The 12,859-nt window shown below is 42.1% G+C and overlaps 1 protein-coding gene across 4 annotated transcripts in view; it reads left to right on the top strand.

Moving 5' to 3' along the window:
* Nucleotides 1-12,859, top strand: part of WRN (WRN RecQ like helicase) — a 110,490-nt gene that overhangs the window by 48,412 nt on the left and 49,219 nt on the right. For all 4 annotated transcript variants that reach the window (XM_084625914.1, XM_084625917.1, XM_084625915.1 and 1 more), the window contains exons 8-15: nt 922-1,036; nt 3,109-3,532; nt 4,263-4,343; nt 5,777-5,921; nt 6,752-6,827; nt 8,318-8,385; nt 8,597-8,705; nt 11,197-11,265. In XM_084625914.1, the coding sequence (XP_084482040.1) occupies nt 922-1,036; nt 3,109-3,532; nt 4,263-4,343; nt 5,777-5,921; nt 6,752-6,827; nt 8,318-8,385; nt 8,597-8,705; nt 11,197-11,265 (1,087 nt within the window). The remainder of the gene's footprint in view (nt 1-921; nt 1,037-3,108; nt 3,533-4,262; nt 4,344-5,776; nt 5,922-6,751; nt 6,828-8,317; nt 8,386-8,596; nt 8,706-11,196; nt 11,266-12,859) is intronic.

The following is a 12,859-nucleotide window of genomic DNA, read 5'->3' on the forward strand; positions in this document are numbered from 1 at the left end:
GCTTTTGACCAGGGAAAGCCGTGTGGAAAAGGTTTTATTCTCTTTCTATGCAGGCTGTACCCTTATTTTTCCTGTGATGACCATGCAGCAGCAATCCTGCCTTCTTGATCACAAGGCTTAATTTTTGTGACCTCTCTTAGCGGATTTGTCTATATTCGCAGCTTGTGCATGATGCAGCTGCATGTTTGCTCACTTACTTTTTATGAACTTTAACAAATTAAACACCTTTTAGTTTATGATACTAAAGTCAATGGGACTACTCATGTTTAAAGTTGCATAAGTCTTTGTAAGGGTCAGAGCCTAAGAACATTTAGTCTACATGTGTGGGCTATTCACTTTGTAGCACGGAAGTGTGCTATCCATGCGGTGGAACATACGTAAGTGGCCTGACATCTCAAAAGTGCTGTGACACAGTGTCTCCCATTGGCTCAAAGTGAAGAGTCTGTGAGTGAGGGGGATGGAGCAAGCAACCAGTCAGCACAGGGCAGAGAATGTCTAGAGTCAAGACTGTATGATGACTATGTTGGTATCTGCTCATCCCTGTGGCAATACTTGGTAGGCTACTTCTGTGTCTGTTCCTGCTGAATTTCTTTGGCCCTTTGGGCTGGCTCCACATGGCTCAGGGGAGGGAGTGCTGCACGGGTCCTGGTGCCCCCAGGAAGAGGTGGGGTAACCTCTGTGCAGTTCTGGGTCTGAATGGCGCTGGTAGCGATGTTTTGTCCCAGCTGGGTCCCATTTTCCCCTTCCCCTCACTGTGGAGCACCTCGTCAGGCTGCTTCTGAAAATGGGAAATAGACAAAGCTTATAATTATAATTCACTATAGCAACCACTATTTCTCTTGAGTCCGTAACTATTTCGTAAGCTTATTTGCGTATGAGAGGTTTTATGTAACGAAACTTCACTGACATTGACTTTTTCAGATGGGGAAATGTTGCCCAATGAAGTCAAGAAGCAACTGTCCTCATTAGCTGAAGAAATGGTGGAGCTGGCTAATGGTCTTCCCAGCACTTTTGGACAACTTAAAAATATGCAGAGGTTAGATGTTGCTCAAATCTGCTTCCTCTTTATCTTTGAAATGCCTGTCAGTGGTATGTTCTTATATCTGTACTACTGGTATCTAATCCAGGGCACCCTATCTATAGTTACAGATCCATGTGTATATTGTGGTGGGTGAGGGCCTCCTGGGGTCCCCACCAGATCACAATATGGGCTGCTAAGAGTCCTTCCCCGGCTGAAGGCATACAAGGGATTCTCCAAACAAAATAAACAAACAAACAACAAAAAAAGATTCCTTTTCCTCTTCCTGGCCTGGGAGAGGGTTCATCTTATCTGCAGGCTCTGGTATCCTTGATCTGATTTAGGGTCTGCCTCCAGCTGCTCCTTTTGGTAATCCTCACTTTATACCTGGTCCATATAGTCTCAGGGATGGTAGAGTCTGCCACTGTCTCTTCCTCTTTGCCAGTCTATCCTGTGTTGCCAGCTATATCCAAGGCATAGCAGTCTTCCCCTAATCACCACCCTTCCTGTGGCAGGCTTTCCCTTTTTAAGCTTTGTGAATTCAGGCAGAGCAAGTCTTGCAGTCTGTCTTGTTAGTGCTGGCTGACCCCATGAGAGCTCGTTGAGGCACCCCTCCCAATGTGTGTACCCCCCCTTTCTAAAGAAACTTCAGTCCATGAGAAAACTTCACTTTTCTGCTCGTAAGATACAAGAATGCAACTTTTCCTTGTGTAATAGCAGAGGATTGGTGATTTAGCACTGCCAGCCATGTTCTGTAGGACTCTTAAAATCGGAAGGGAAGCCTGTGAACCCGGAAACTGTGACAAAGCCTACCTTAAGCAATTGCTCAAGTGACCAATGAGTTTTGGATATGTAATGTAACTAGCCTTCTAGTCAAGGTGGGACCTAGCTCTACTCAGTGCGTTTGGGAATTGAGTCTCAGGAGAGGTTGTTGCCTAAGAAAGGTGGTCTCACATAGGTTTCAGTTTACGTAGCTGATTACTAGTTTCAGGTTGCTTCTTACCATTCATTATTTAAATATGATTGTTAATAGCTTGATAGAAGTGGTTCCATCTAGGCCTGATAGAAAAAGATGTAGAGCAGAATGTCATCTGCGCATTGATACTCTATCACCGGGACATCCGTCCTCTTCAGCCTGAGAGCCCAACATGATGTTTCAGAGAGTCAAGAGCCCATGATCAAATCTTCAGTTAGTTCTCTTATAAACCAAGTACAAAAAACTGATTACCTAATCATTTGCATCCGAAAGTTGCTTTACCCCGTCAACTTCTTGATTTCCAGTGGCTACAATAGTCTTCATGATCAATACTTACTTAGTATTTGTGAGCTGAAAATGTTTGTTCATAGATGTGTAGGCACTCAAAGTGACAGCATTTCTTTGAGTGCTGGTTCCTATGTGTATTCCATTGTGCGTACGGGTGTGCTCCAGGCCGCTGAGACTGGAGAATTCTTGCAAGCATTGTCCGTTAGGTCATGTCTGCACCCCTGACCTCCTCATGCTCCATACCGAGGATAAAAGGGATGGACAGACTGACTGCCCTTCCAATTCCTTCTCACCACCGCATGGCCTGAGTTCGAACCTCTGGTACCCGAAGCTAATATATTTAAGCAGTGTAACTGCATGATGAAAACTGTTTTCCCTCCAGAAATATAAGTATTGTATATTGATTTTTGGTTGAGGAAAATTTTGTATGCATGTAAAGATTATTTCCAGCTGGAACAACAAAGCTGCATCTGTGAAGTTTTGAGGAAATAGAGGAGGGTTATTTTTCTATATGTTAGAATTATCATTAAGGGCAAGAACTGCCTTTAAAAAGCCACTGGTAAGATATACAAAAAACGTTTATTTACAAAAAGAAAAGGAGGACTTGTGGCACCTTAGAGACTAACAAATTTATTAGAGCATAAGCTTTTGTGAGCTACAGCTCACTTCATCTCATGAAAGCTTATGTTCTAATAAATTTGTTAGTCTCTAAGGTGCCACAAGTCCTCCTTTTCTTTTTACGGATACAGACTAACACGGCTGCTACTCTGACCCCATGTCATTTATTTACAGCTTTATTTAATTCTCCTTTTTTCCCCCCTAACAGAGCTGTAGAAATATTAACAGATGTATCAGGAAATATAGGTGCCTTAAGAAACGTGTTGCTTGGTGAACCCAACCCCCAAGCAGAGCTGGGGAGCAGCTGTGTTGCAGCGCCAACGAACGCTGAAGTTGTGTCTACCGTTGTTGAAGAAGAAAAGGCCGAAACACCTGAATTTCCTACAAGACTTCAAGATGATATAAATAATGACCTTGATGGTGATATGTTACTGTGTGTCAGTGAGAGAGACCTGACTAGTGGTGAAATGGAACTTAGTAAGCCTGAGCAGAAAGATGGAACTGCAGACAAAGGATCTAAGGAGGATACAGATAGAGACTGCTTAATGTCACTGGACATTACTGAATTCGAACTTCAAATGTTGGAACTTAAGGCCAACCAAGAAATTCTAAACGAAGCTGCCTTGCCTGAGGTAATGGATTAAAATCCATACAAATGATGAACATTACCTGGAAAAGTGATCTTACTGTTAATTTACCAAGGGATTTTAAAGAGTTGACTCACAGAGTGACAGTTAATGTTTGCGAGAGGAAGGTATATTGAATTGCTTTCCCAAAGCTGAATTTAAAGTTTTAGTCTGGTCAATATCCATGAAACCTGTCGATCTCTGAGCCTCTCTTTAGTGCTGCTGCCACTTAGATCCTTGTTACTTCACCACATACACAAACCTTAGATTCACTCTTTCTACTGTGAATAATATGGTTACAATATGAATTTTAGGGGGTACAGGGCCAAATTCTGTCCTCACAGTTCTCATGGTAGTCACTGGAGATGTGCAGGTGTCTCACAGGGCATGATTTGGACTACAGAGTTCATAAATTGCAGCCCTTTTAGGGGCTTCTCTTTCATGGTGATAAATTCCTTTTAGTTTCTGTAATTGATTTTACTTTATTTTCTTTTCATTTGCGTGGTTTGTCTGTATCCAGGTTAAATGGAATCTTCTAACTTCTATGGAAATTTGCTGTGTTCTCCTAAAATTTTTCCAAACATGTTTTACTATGGGAAGGGTCCAGACCAAGTTGTTTAGCTAAGAGTTATCTGCAACTAACACTTGAATGACATATAAATAATGTGTCTAGTAGAGGAATAGAGGGCGGTGGACTTTCAGTGAAATAAAGGCTTATTTTGAAATATTCCTTTAGGAACCATATTCCAGAGAGAATGAACAAAATCTTGGTTGTGTCATTGAAAGTGATGAAGAACTGGAAATGGAGATGCTCAAAGTAGGTGCCATAATGTTTGTTTCCCTCGTCGAAGTAGTTGCTATTCATTTTGGAGGAAAAGAGAGGGGAAAGACTGTTTATTATAGTGTAGGGTCTTTTCCCAGCATATTCTAAGTATTTTTGACAAAATACAGAAATCATCCTGTCGTATTCATTCTCTTCCTCCTCACTCTTGCCCTAATCCAGCAAAGCACTGAAGCACAGGCTTCAGATTAAGCCTAGGAACCATCCCATTGAACTCACATAATTAAAGTTAAACAGCTCTTTCCTGATAAGAACATAAGAACGGCCATACTGGATCAGACCACAGGTCCATCTAGCCCAGTATCCATCTTCTGACAGTGACCAGTGCTGGATGCTTCAGAGGGAGTGGCCAAAACACGGCAACTATCTAGTGATCCATCCCCTGTCGACCAGTCCCAGCTTCTGGAAGTCAGAGGTTTAGAGACTCACAGAACATAGGGTTGCATCCCTGACCATCTTGGCTAATAGCCATTGATGGACCTATCTTCCTTTCACAAGCTATCCCGACACTGTTCTTTTCTGTTAGGTACATGTGGCAGAGCGAGCTTTATTTACATTCTAGTCTATGAAATGCTGGCTGATGAGTGAGTGAGTAGGAAGGGATATTTTAGTAGTAAAGTACTGCTAAAATACTCAAGGTTTTCATATTTTACTTGTCCCACTGAACGTCACATCACATCAGGAACTGCATTCTTTCTCCATCTATTTTTCAAGTCATTAGAAATAAACAAGACTGTTTTTCCATAATACCTCAGTTCCCACCGCTCCCAATCAAATTCACAGAACAGAATCCCAAAGGAAGAGAGAGAATCAGAAATGAAAGCTGTTGCCCAGCAGTTTAATCACACGTCCTGAAAGAAGCTATTTAACACTGAACAGATGTTCTTAGAATTTTGAAAGACAGCCTCAGAGGAAGGATTGGAGAGAGTATCATGTATTTGGCAAATGAGAATAACCATTTCTTCTTCGAGTGATGTTCCCTATATGAATTCCAGTCATCGCTGAGTATGTCAGCGGAGGGGATGGAGGGTGGGTACTGGAATATTAATAGGGATCACATATCTCGAAGAACCTCCAGTTACAGGTAAGCAACCTCCTCTTATAAAAGGTAACATTTAGTGGAATTTAAATTAATAAAACAATAACATTTGAAGGTATGTTGCTCTCTAATAATGGCAATTTCTCACATGTGTGCTTCTTTGTGCCTCATGCTGAAGGATCAATAAAACAATAACATTTGAAAGTATGTTGCTTCTTTGTGCCTCATGCTGAAGGATCTGAGCCAGGCCATAATTAGAGTAGAATTCATGTGCCCTTGAGCAATATTGCTTCAAACAAAATGGCAGGTTTTGTTCATTATTGTTTCCCCTTTGTACAATAAGGGTTAACTTTTTACTTCCAATTTTCAGTCTATAGAAGATGTAAACAATTCTAAAGTCAGTCGAACTGACTCTATCTCCATTGAAACCAAGAGAATTGATGGCACAAAATTTCGCCTTTCTCCAGATGATGATGAAGATGAAGGCATTGAGGAGGAGGAAGAGGAGAGTTGGGGTAAATACTGAATTACAATATGAAGTATGAGTAAAAGTTGACAATAACTCTGTACTGTGTGTAAAAGCAGACTTGGAAGGTAGCTTAAAGCCCTGTGTTTAGTTAACTGCTCATGGAGACACCAAGCAGACGTTGAAGTTCTGAAGTAGTGCTCACTGATACTAATGAGACCAAAAGATAACTTGGAGTCACATTTTGTCCTTGGCTAAGCGTAGGCGATTCCTTGCAAACTAAAACTGGAAACATTCAGAACAAGGTAGATGGGATGGGGAATCGTTTGTCCCAAACTGATGCCCTCTGCACAGCCTGTCTTCCTCTCATCATGTCTGTCTCACTGCTCTGTGAAGGCTCCATCTGTGGGCGTTGGGTGGTCGATCTTCTCCCTGGTGATTTTGACCCAATGGTTGGGAACTGGTTATGTGGAGACAGGGCACATGGGAAGTGCTGCCGAAGTGAGTCCTGGCCTGCCCAACCTTTGCTCCCTGAAATCTTCCCTTCAGCTAGGCAGTCTCCACCCCAGCCATTTCCAAGGAGTTATATTTAACTGATGTGTTGCAAATAGAAATTGGTAAGAATATGCTAAGGTTATTGGTTGCTAGTATTTCATAGGATTATATAGGTTGAGAGAAGTAATCTTACCAACTTGGCATGAAGAAAGAGATTCATGGTTTCATTCCTAACAGTGTTTTGCAAATTTGCTAGACTTTCGTGTTAGAGCTGCGTGAATCCGGGGCCCAGGAAATGAACAGCAACAAACTTCCTAATCTCTTTCAGTCCATGGCTTTTCACTTGTAATAAAGCTAAATATGCATGTATTGTTTTTCCTTCAGATCCTTTGTTGCCTGCACCTAGTGAAATAGAAGTCACGTGCTTAAAGACATATTTTGGGCATTCTGGTTTTAAACCGTAAGTGTGTTATCAATTATCATATAATGTGTGTGTCCAGTTCCTATCTTTTGTTTAATTTAGAATGATTTTCTATTGTTGCTTATGATAACCACCAACAGTAAGCTTAGTGTTGTAGAAGATGCACAAAAAAGGCCTAACCCCGGCCTTGAGGAGCTGTCAAAGTAAATCTCATAGTGAGGTACCTATATCAAAGCTCTTATAGAGTAGACATCCATGTTCTTGTCACTTAGCAGGCCCAGGTAATTAAGGTGTTAAACTTGAAATAACAAAGGTAATTTAGATATCTCAAGATATTTCAAACAACAAGAAATTTAAATTACTAACTCTTGTCACAGTAAACTTCATAACTGAGGTGGTTGTTTTTTCTTTTTTTATTTGTCTGTTAGACACATAGTATGGAAAAACAGAGTGCGGTAATGCACAAAGGGCAATGATAAACAGATAGCTTTACAAACAGTGCTAGTATACAGAGGATAGATTTCTAAGGCATCGTAACCGATATGCAGTATTAGTTTATATACATCATGTAACAAATTGCCTAGAATATTATGTAGTAATTTAACTGTCGGTATGTAGCAACTACTTGGTAACCTAGGAGCAATAATGTGCATATTTCCGTGTTGCTGTAACTGTGTTGGTCCCAGGATATTGGATATGGGTGAGGTAATATCTTCTGTTGGACCAATAAAATGCATTCCCTCACCCACCTTGTCTCTCCAGTAATGTGTATGACTTCTGCGCACTGTAACACATCTAAAATTTATCAGTGTTAGATCATTATATGGTCTTATTTTCAATATAAATATGATAAAATAATTCTTAAAATGCCGTATGTCTTGCAATGGTCATGGAGCAAATCTTATGAAAAATTGGTTTGGGGAAAAATCAGTTTGGTAAATTCTGAGACACAATAAGGAAAATTTGGATTTTTCTCAACTTTATTTACATTTAATACCCTCTCTTCAGTTGCACACAAAAAGGACCAAAGCTGTGTTTGGCAGCAGTGTATCATTTCTCTGCCTTTTGTGGTGAAAATAATTGAGAAACCTATTTGAAGATCAGCTTTTAATAACATACTGGCATCTACTGCATTTGTAGTCTTCCATTAATCATAGAATCATAGAATATCAGGATTGGAAGAGACCTCAGGAGGTCATCTAGTCCAACCCCCTGCTCAAAGCAGGACCAACCCCAACTAATGATTGAGGCAAATACTGCTTGCCTTACTCCTACACGGAGTCCCAATATGACTTCAGTGGGACTTCTTGTAGGAGAAAAACAACCACGGTTCGGCTGTAAGTAGGGAATGGGAGAGGGAGCACACCTAGAATACGAAAAAGGTGGTTTCAAGTGTGGTTTTATTGAACTGACAGTTTTACTTTAAATTCTAATGTTACACATGTGGATGCCAGATATGTTGTATAGTAGCACAAGATACAGTTCCTTATAGGCAAATAAAAATTAATCAATATGTATTTAATTTCAAGGGTCCAGTGGAAAGTGATCTCTTCTGTTTTACAAGGCAGAAGAGATAACCTTGTTGTCATGGCAACTGGTAAGTACACACCTCACGTTAAAGGAACATATGTAAGCTGATTCTATGACTGCTTTGTAGGGAACATGATCTAAAAATGTCTTGCATGGATTTATTGAGTGTTAGGAAGTACAATAATGGGGAAAGTGAGGCGCAAAATAAGGCTTTGGGGAGGAATTAGAATTTCAGGTATTTAATACTTCTGTCATTAGAGGTATGTTTTCTTTTTAAGGATATGGGAAGAGCTTGTGCTTCCAGTTCCCACCCATTTACACAGGAGGTACAGGAATAGTCATCTCTCCTCTTATTTCTTTGATGGAGGACCAAGTGCTGCAGCTTGAGTAAGTAATATAACAGTAGCAGGCAGCTGCCATGTACCTACAGAAGCCGACAGATGCTGCATCTGCCATTTGTTGGTGTGAAAGGCTGCATCTTTGACACTCGCTTTTAGGCCCATCTCGTCTGACCCCCCTGAATAGCGCAGGCCAGAAAACCTTGCCCAGTGATTCCAGCATCCAGCCCAATAAAATCTAGTTGAGCTAGAGCAGATCTTTAAGAAGGAGACGTCCAATCGTGATTTAAAGACGTCAAGTGATGTAGACTCCAACACATCCTACTTGCCTTCGCTCTCTCCATTTCACCCTTGGGAATACAGAGCAGTGTTGTTGCACCCATCTCTGTTCCCTCCTGCCACCTGTGGCCGTCAGAACCCACCAGTGTCTTCTCCGCTAGTGAATAATTGGAGAATGTCTTGTAAATAATACATCATTAACATTAAAGATTAGCAAAAAGAATGAGGAGGACTTGTGGCACCTTAGAGATGAACAAATTTATTTGGGCGTAAGCTTTCGTGGGCTAAAACCCACTTCATCGGATGCATGCAGTAGAAAATACAGTAGGAAGATATATACACACACACATACAGAGAACATGAAAAAATGGGTGTTGCCATACCAACTGTAACAAGACTAATCAATTAAGGTGGGCTATTATCAGCAGGAGAAAAAAAATGTTTGTAGTGATAATCAGGATGGCTCATTTCAGACAGTTGACAAGAAGGTGTGAGTAACAGTAGGGGGAAAATTAGCATGGGGAAATAGTTTTTAGTTTGTGTAATGACTCAGATTAGGTTATAGTTAGTTTAGCAGCAGTTCTGCTCATTTGGCAGCTTCTGGTCCCCCTTTTTTTGTCCAGTGAGTCTTTTTCCTCAGATGTTCCCACCTTCCTGCCTTTATGGCGGATGCTAAGCCCTTGGGGTTCAAACTCTGCCATTCTGGTCATGGGCTGATGCCCTGGATTGATGGCCACCTCAGATGCCATTTGTGCTTGAGGGGATCTCATGAACCCTCTTGCTGTTCAGTCCTCAGCTCCTGTTTTACTAGGACCAGAAATTCAAGGGAATCTCTCTTAAAATGGCTCCTGCTAGACCAGTGCACAAGGGATACCTCAGAACCTGAAAGGTCTTCTCTGGACTTTAAGCAATGATGCCTGAGCCAGAAGTTGTTAGAAGCTGAAGCTGGACAAATTCAGGCTACAATTAAAACACAGGTTTTTTAGCCAGGAGGGTAATTAGCCACTGGGACAACTTACGTAGGATGTGGTGGCTTCTCCATCGCTTGAAGTCTTTAAATCAAGAAGTAATGTCTTTCTAAAAGTTTTATAGGCCTCGTGTGAAAATCACTGGGTGAAATTTTCTGGCCTGTGCTATGGACGAGGTCAGGCTTAATGATCACAATAGTCCATTCTACCTTTAAATTCATTTAATATTAATGTTGAATTTTCTGGATTTATATTGCTGCTTTTTTTTTTAAATCTAACTACAATACACCTGCCATTATTTCTCCTAAATTACCGAGATATACTCTCAAGGAGAATTACACGGGCTCAGTGTCTTCCATCCTGTGCAAACCAGACAGGGAAAATGCCTTTACCAAAGATGGAATTTTTGTATTAAGAACTTTCCTTATATTGGCTGTTTTGCACTGCAAACTATGGTATCATGTAGATGAATGGCTATGATGTAGGTGAGTGGCTCGACAAACTAATCTTGCTGCCCACAAGCACCTGGGGACAAATACTGGCCAGATTATGTTTATGTGTATCTAACCTGTTATCTAGACATTATATTGCTCCGATCAATGTAATCTGAGTGCCTGTTTATTCATCACCTGCCCACTGGCTCATTAATTTTGGGCGCTGAAGAGATTTGATCTCTGCAGTCTCAGACACCCACTAATTCAGCTGTCAGTTTGGATGAGATCCATGTTCCAGTGCTGGAACAAATGGATAATTTAAAAAGCAATAAATCACCAGGCCCAGGTGGTGTCCATCCAAGAGTTCTGAAAGATCTCAACTATGAAGGGGCTGAGCTGGTAACAAAAATATTGAATTGCTCATTAAAAACAGCTACTTTACTGCATGGTAGCAAGTTTTGTACCTATATATTTTAAAAGGATCTAGAGGTGATCCAAGGAATTATAGACCAATGAGCCTTATATTTGCATCTGATATATTGGCTGACACAATAATTAAATAGAATAGTAAAACACCTGGAAGATCATGGTACGGTAGGGTCTAACCAGCATGGTTTCTGCAAAGGAGAATTAAGTCTCATTAATCTGTTAGAATTCTCTGAATAGATCTGTAAAGTAGAGGTAAATGAGAGCTGGTTGACATGTATTTAGACTTTCAAAAGGCCTTTGATAAGATCCTTCACAAGAGGCTAGTTATGGGGTGGGAGGCAAAACACTGTCATAGATCCTAAACTGGCTAAGAGACAAGAAACAAATTCACATGAATAAACCATATCTTGCTTGTGCTTTCTTCATACAGAATGTCAGGCATTGCAGCTTGCTTGCTTGGATCAGCTCAGTCAAAAAATGTGATAGGGGACATCAAAGCGTAAGTTTCACTACTTTTTAATCTCTCAACTGTCAGGTCCTGAATACAGATACTTAAATTGCTGGAAAGAATTTAAAAGAATTTAGCTAAATTAGCTAAAGTCGTGCTTGTGTTAATGAGCAGTGAAATAAGTATGAACTTTTCTTCAAGTGTTGATTTGTGGTGTGGTCCTTTTGGTCAGCAGAGTCTGTTGGGCCCTTTGCCTCCAATGGGAGGGCATGTGGGAAAGTGACCACGACTCTTACTGCCTGTGGCAGTGAGTTGGAAGGCAATTGTATTTCCCCTGCTTCCTGTGCTGTTTTTTCTGTCAGACTTTGCCCCTAGCTCTTACTGGTTAGGATAGATCATTACTCAGTTAGCGTTAGATAGTTTTCTCTGCTTTATTGGCAGACTTTAGTTTCCTTTATTGCTGGCTGTCCCTGTGGCTCTGATCAAATTTTTCCTCCTCATGGCTGAGGCAAAGGCCTCAGGGTTTAAACCCGACCCCTCGTGTGATGAATCAGTGACTGTTCGGGATGGACTCACAAGGTGAAGGCCCTGTCCTCAATAGAAGCTCGGGTTACCAATCCGTCTCTGCCAGGACTTGATGTACTAGAGCAGCTGCTTGAAGTGCCATCTCGTGGAGTGTTCTGATGGGTAGTATTGGATTCTGAGCAGCAGCAGCTCTCCCCTAGATGTGGGTTGTAGTCTGTGCCTGTGCTGAGACAAAATCCTTTAGTGCCTGGTGAGCAGGGAATTCTACCCTGTGGTCCTGAGTCTCTGATACCAAAAGCAGGGAAGCTCATGGAAGTTACTTCCAGTCCCCAAGACTTCATCAACCACTTCAGCTCTGCTGAAGCCAGCTCCCTTGCTGTCATGGTAGGCATGAGTGCCATTCAAAGGGAGGAGAGTGGCACTGGTCCTCCCCCTTGGAACCAGGGTGGGAGAAAAAGAGGAACTGTCAGCCCTGCGGCTCCCCTGACACAAAGTCTGAGTCTGACCGCGCTGCGTCAGCCCGTGCTGCTGTGTCAGCCTGGCTGCCCCCGTGCCCATCTGGGAGCTGTCCACCCCAAAGGTGGCACTGGCTTTCTCAAGGAAAAGACATTTCAGGGTTTCCGTGCCAAAGAAACATTGCTCATCTTCAGTGAGTGTAATGTGACCCCACAACCCTGGAATCCTCTCCAGACACACATCAACCTTGGGTCTGTGCTTGGCATGGTGAGCCCTCCCAACCTCACTGGGAGCCATGCCATGACCAGGTCACCACACAGAAGGCCCTGGTCTCCTGCTCTAATAAGGTCCATGAACCTATGGGCTCCCATTGAGCTGGAGAACCCGGGAGAGCAAGAACAATTAATCTGGCCTTCAGGGCTTCTCTCCTCAAGCTGAAAGACCTTGCTCTCCAAGTCCTGGCAGACAGCGCCACAGACGCTCTGGCAGTTGTGCCTTCCTGTGGCAGGGAAGGGGTTGCTCAGCCCCGGCACCCCCGGGATGACACACAACTAGTCCAGTCAGCATGTAGGAATTGTGTGAGGATACAACGTGCTCAGTGAGATCAGACCCTTTGGAGAGTGATGCTGCCAGTTTCTCACCTCTGCTGAGGGGCAGAGATTTC

Source organism: Lepidochelys olivacea, assembly GCF_965140295.1.
Source record: "Lepidochelys olivacea isolate rLepOli2 genome assembly, chromosome: 4".
Classification (NCBI taxonomy): Eukaryota; Metazoa; Chordata; order Testudines; family Cheloniidae; genus Lepidochelys; species Lepidochelys olivacea.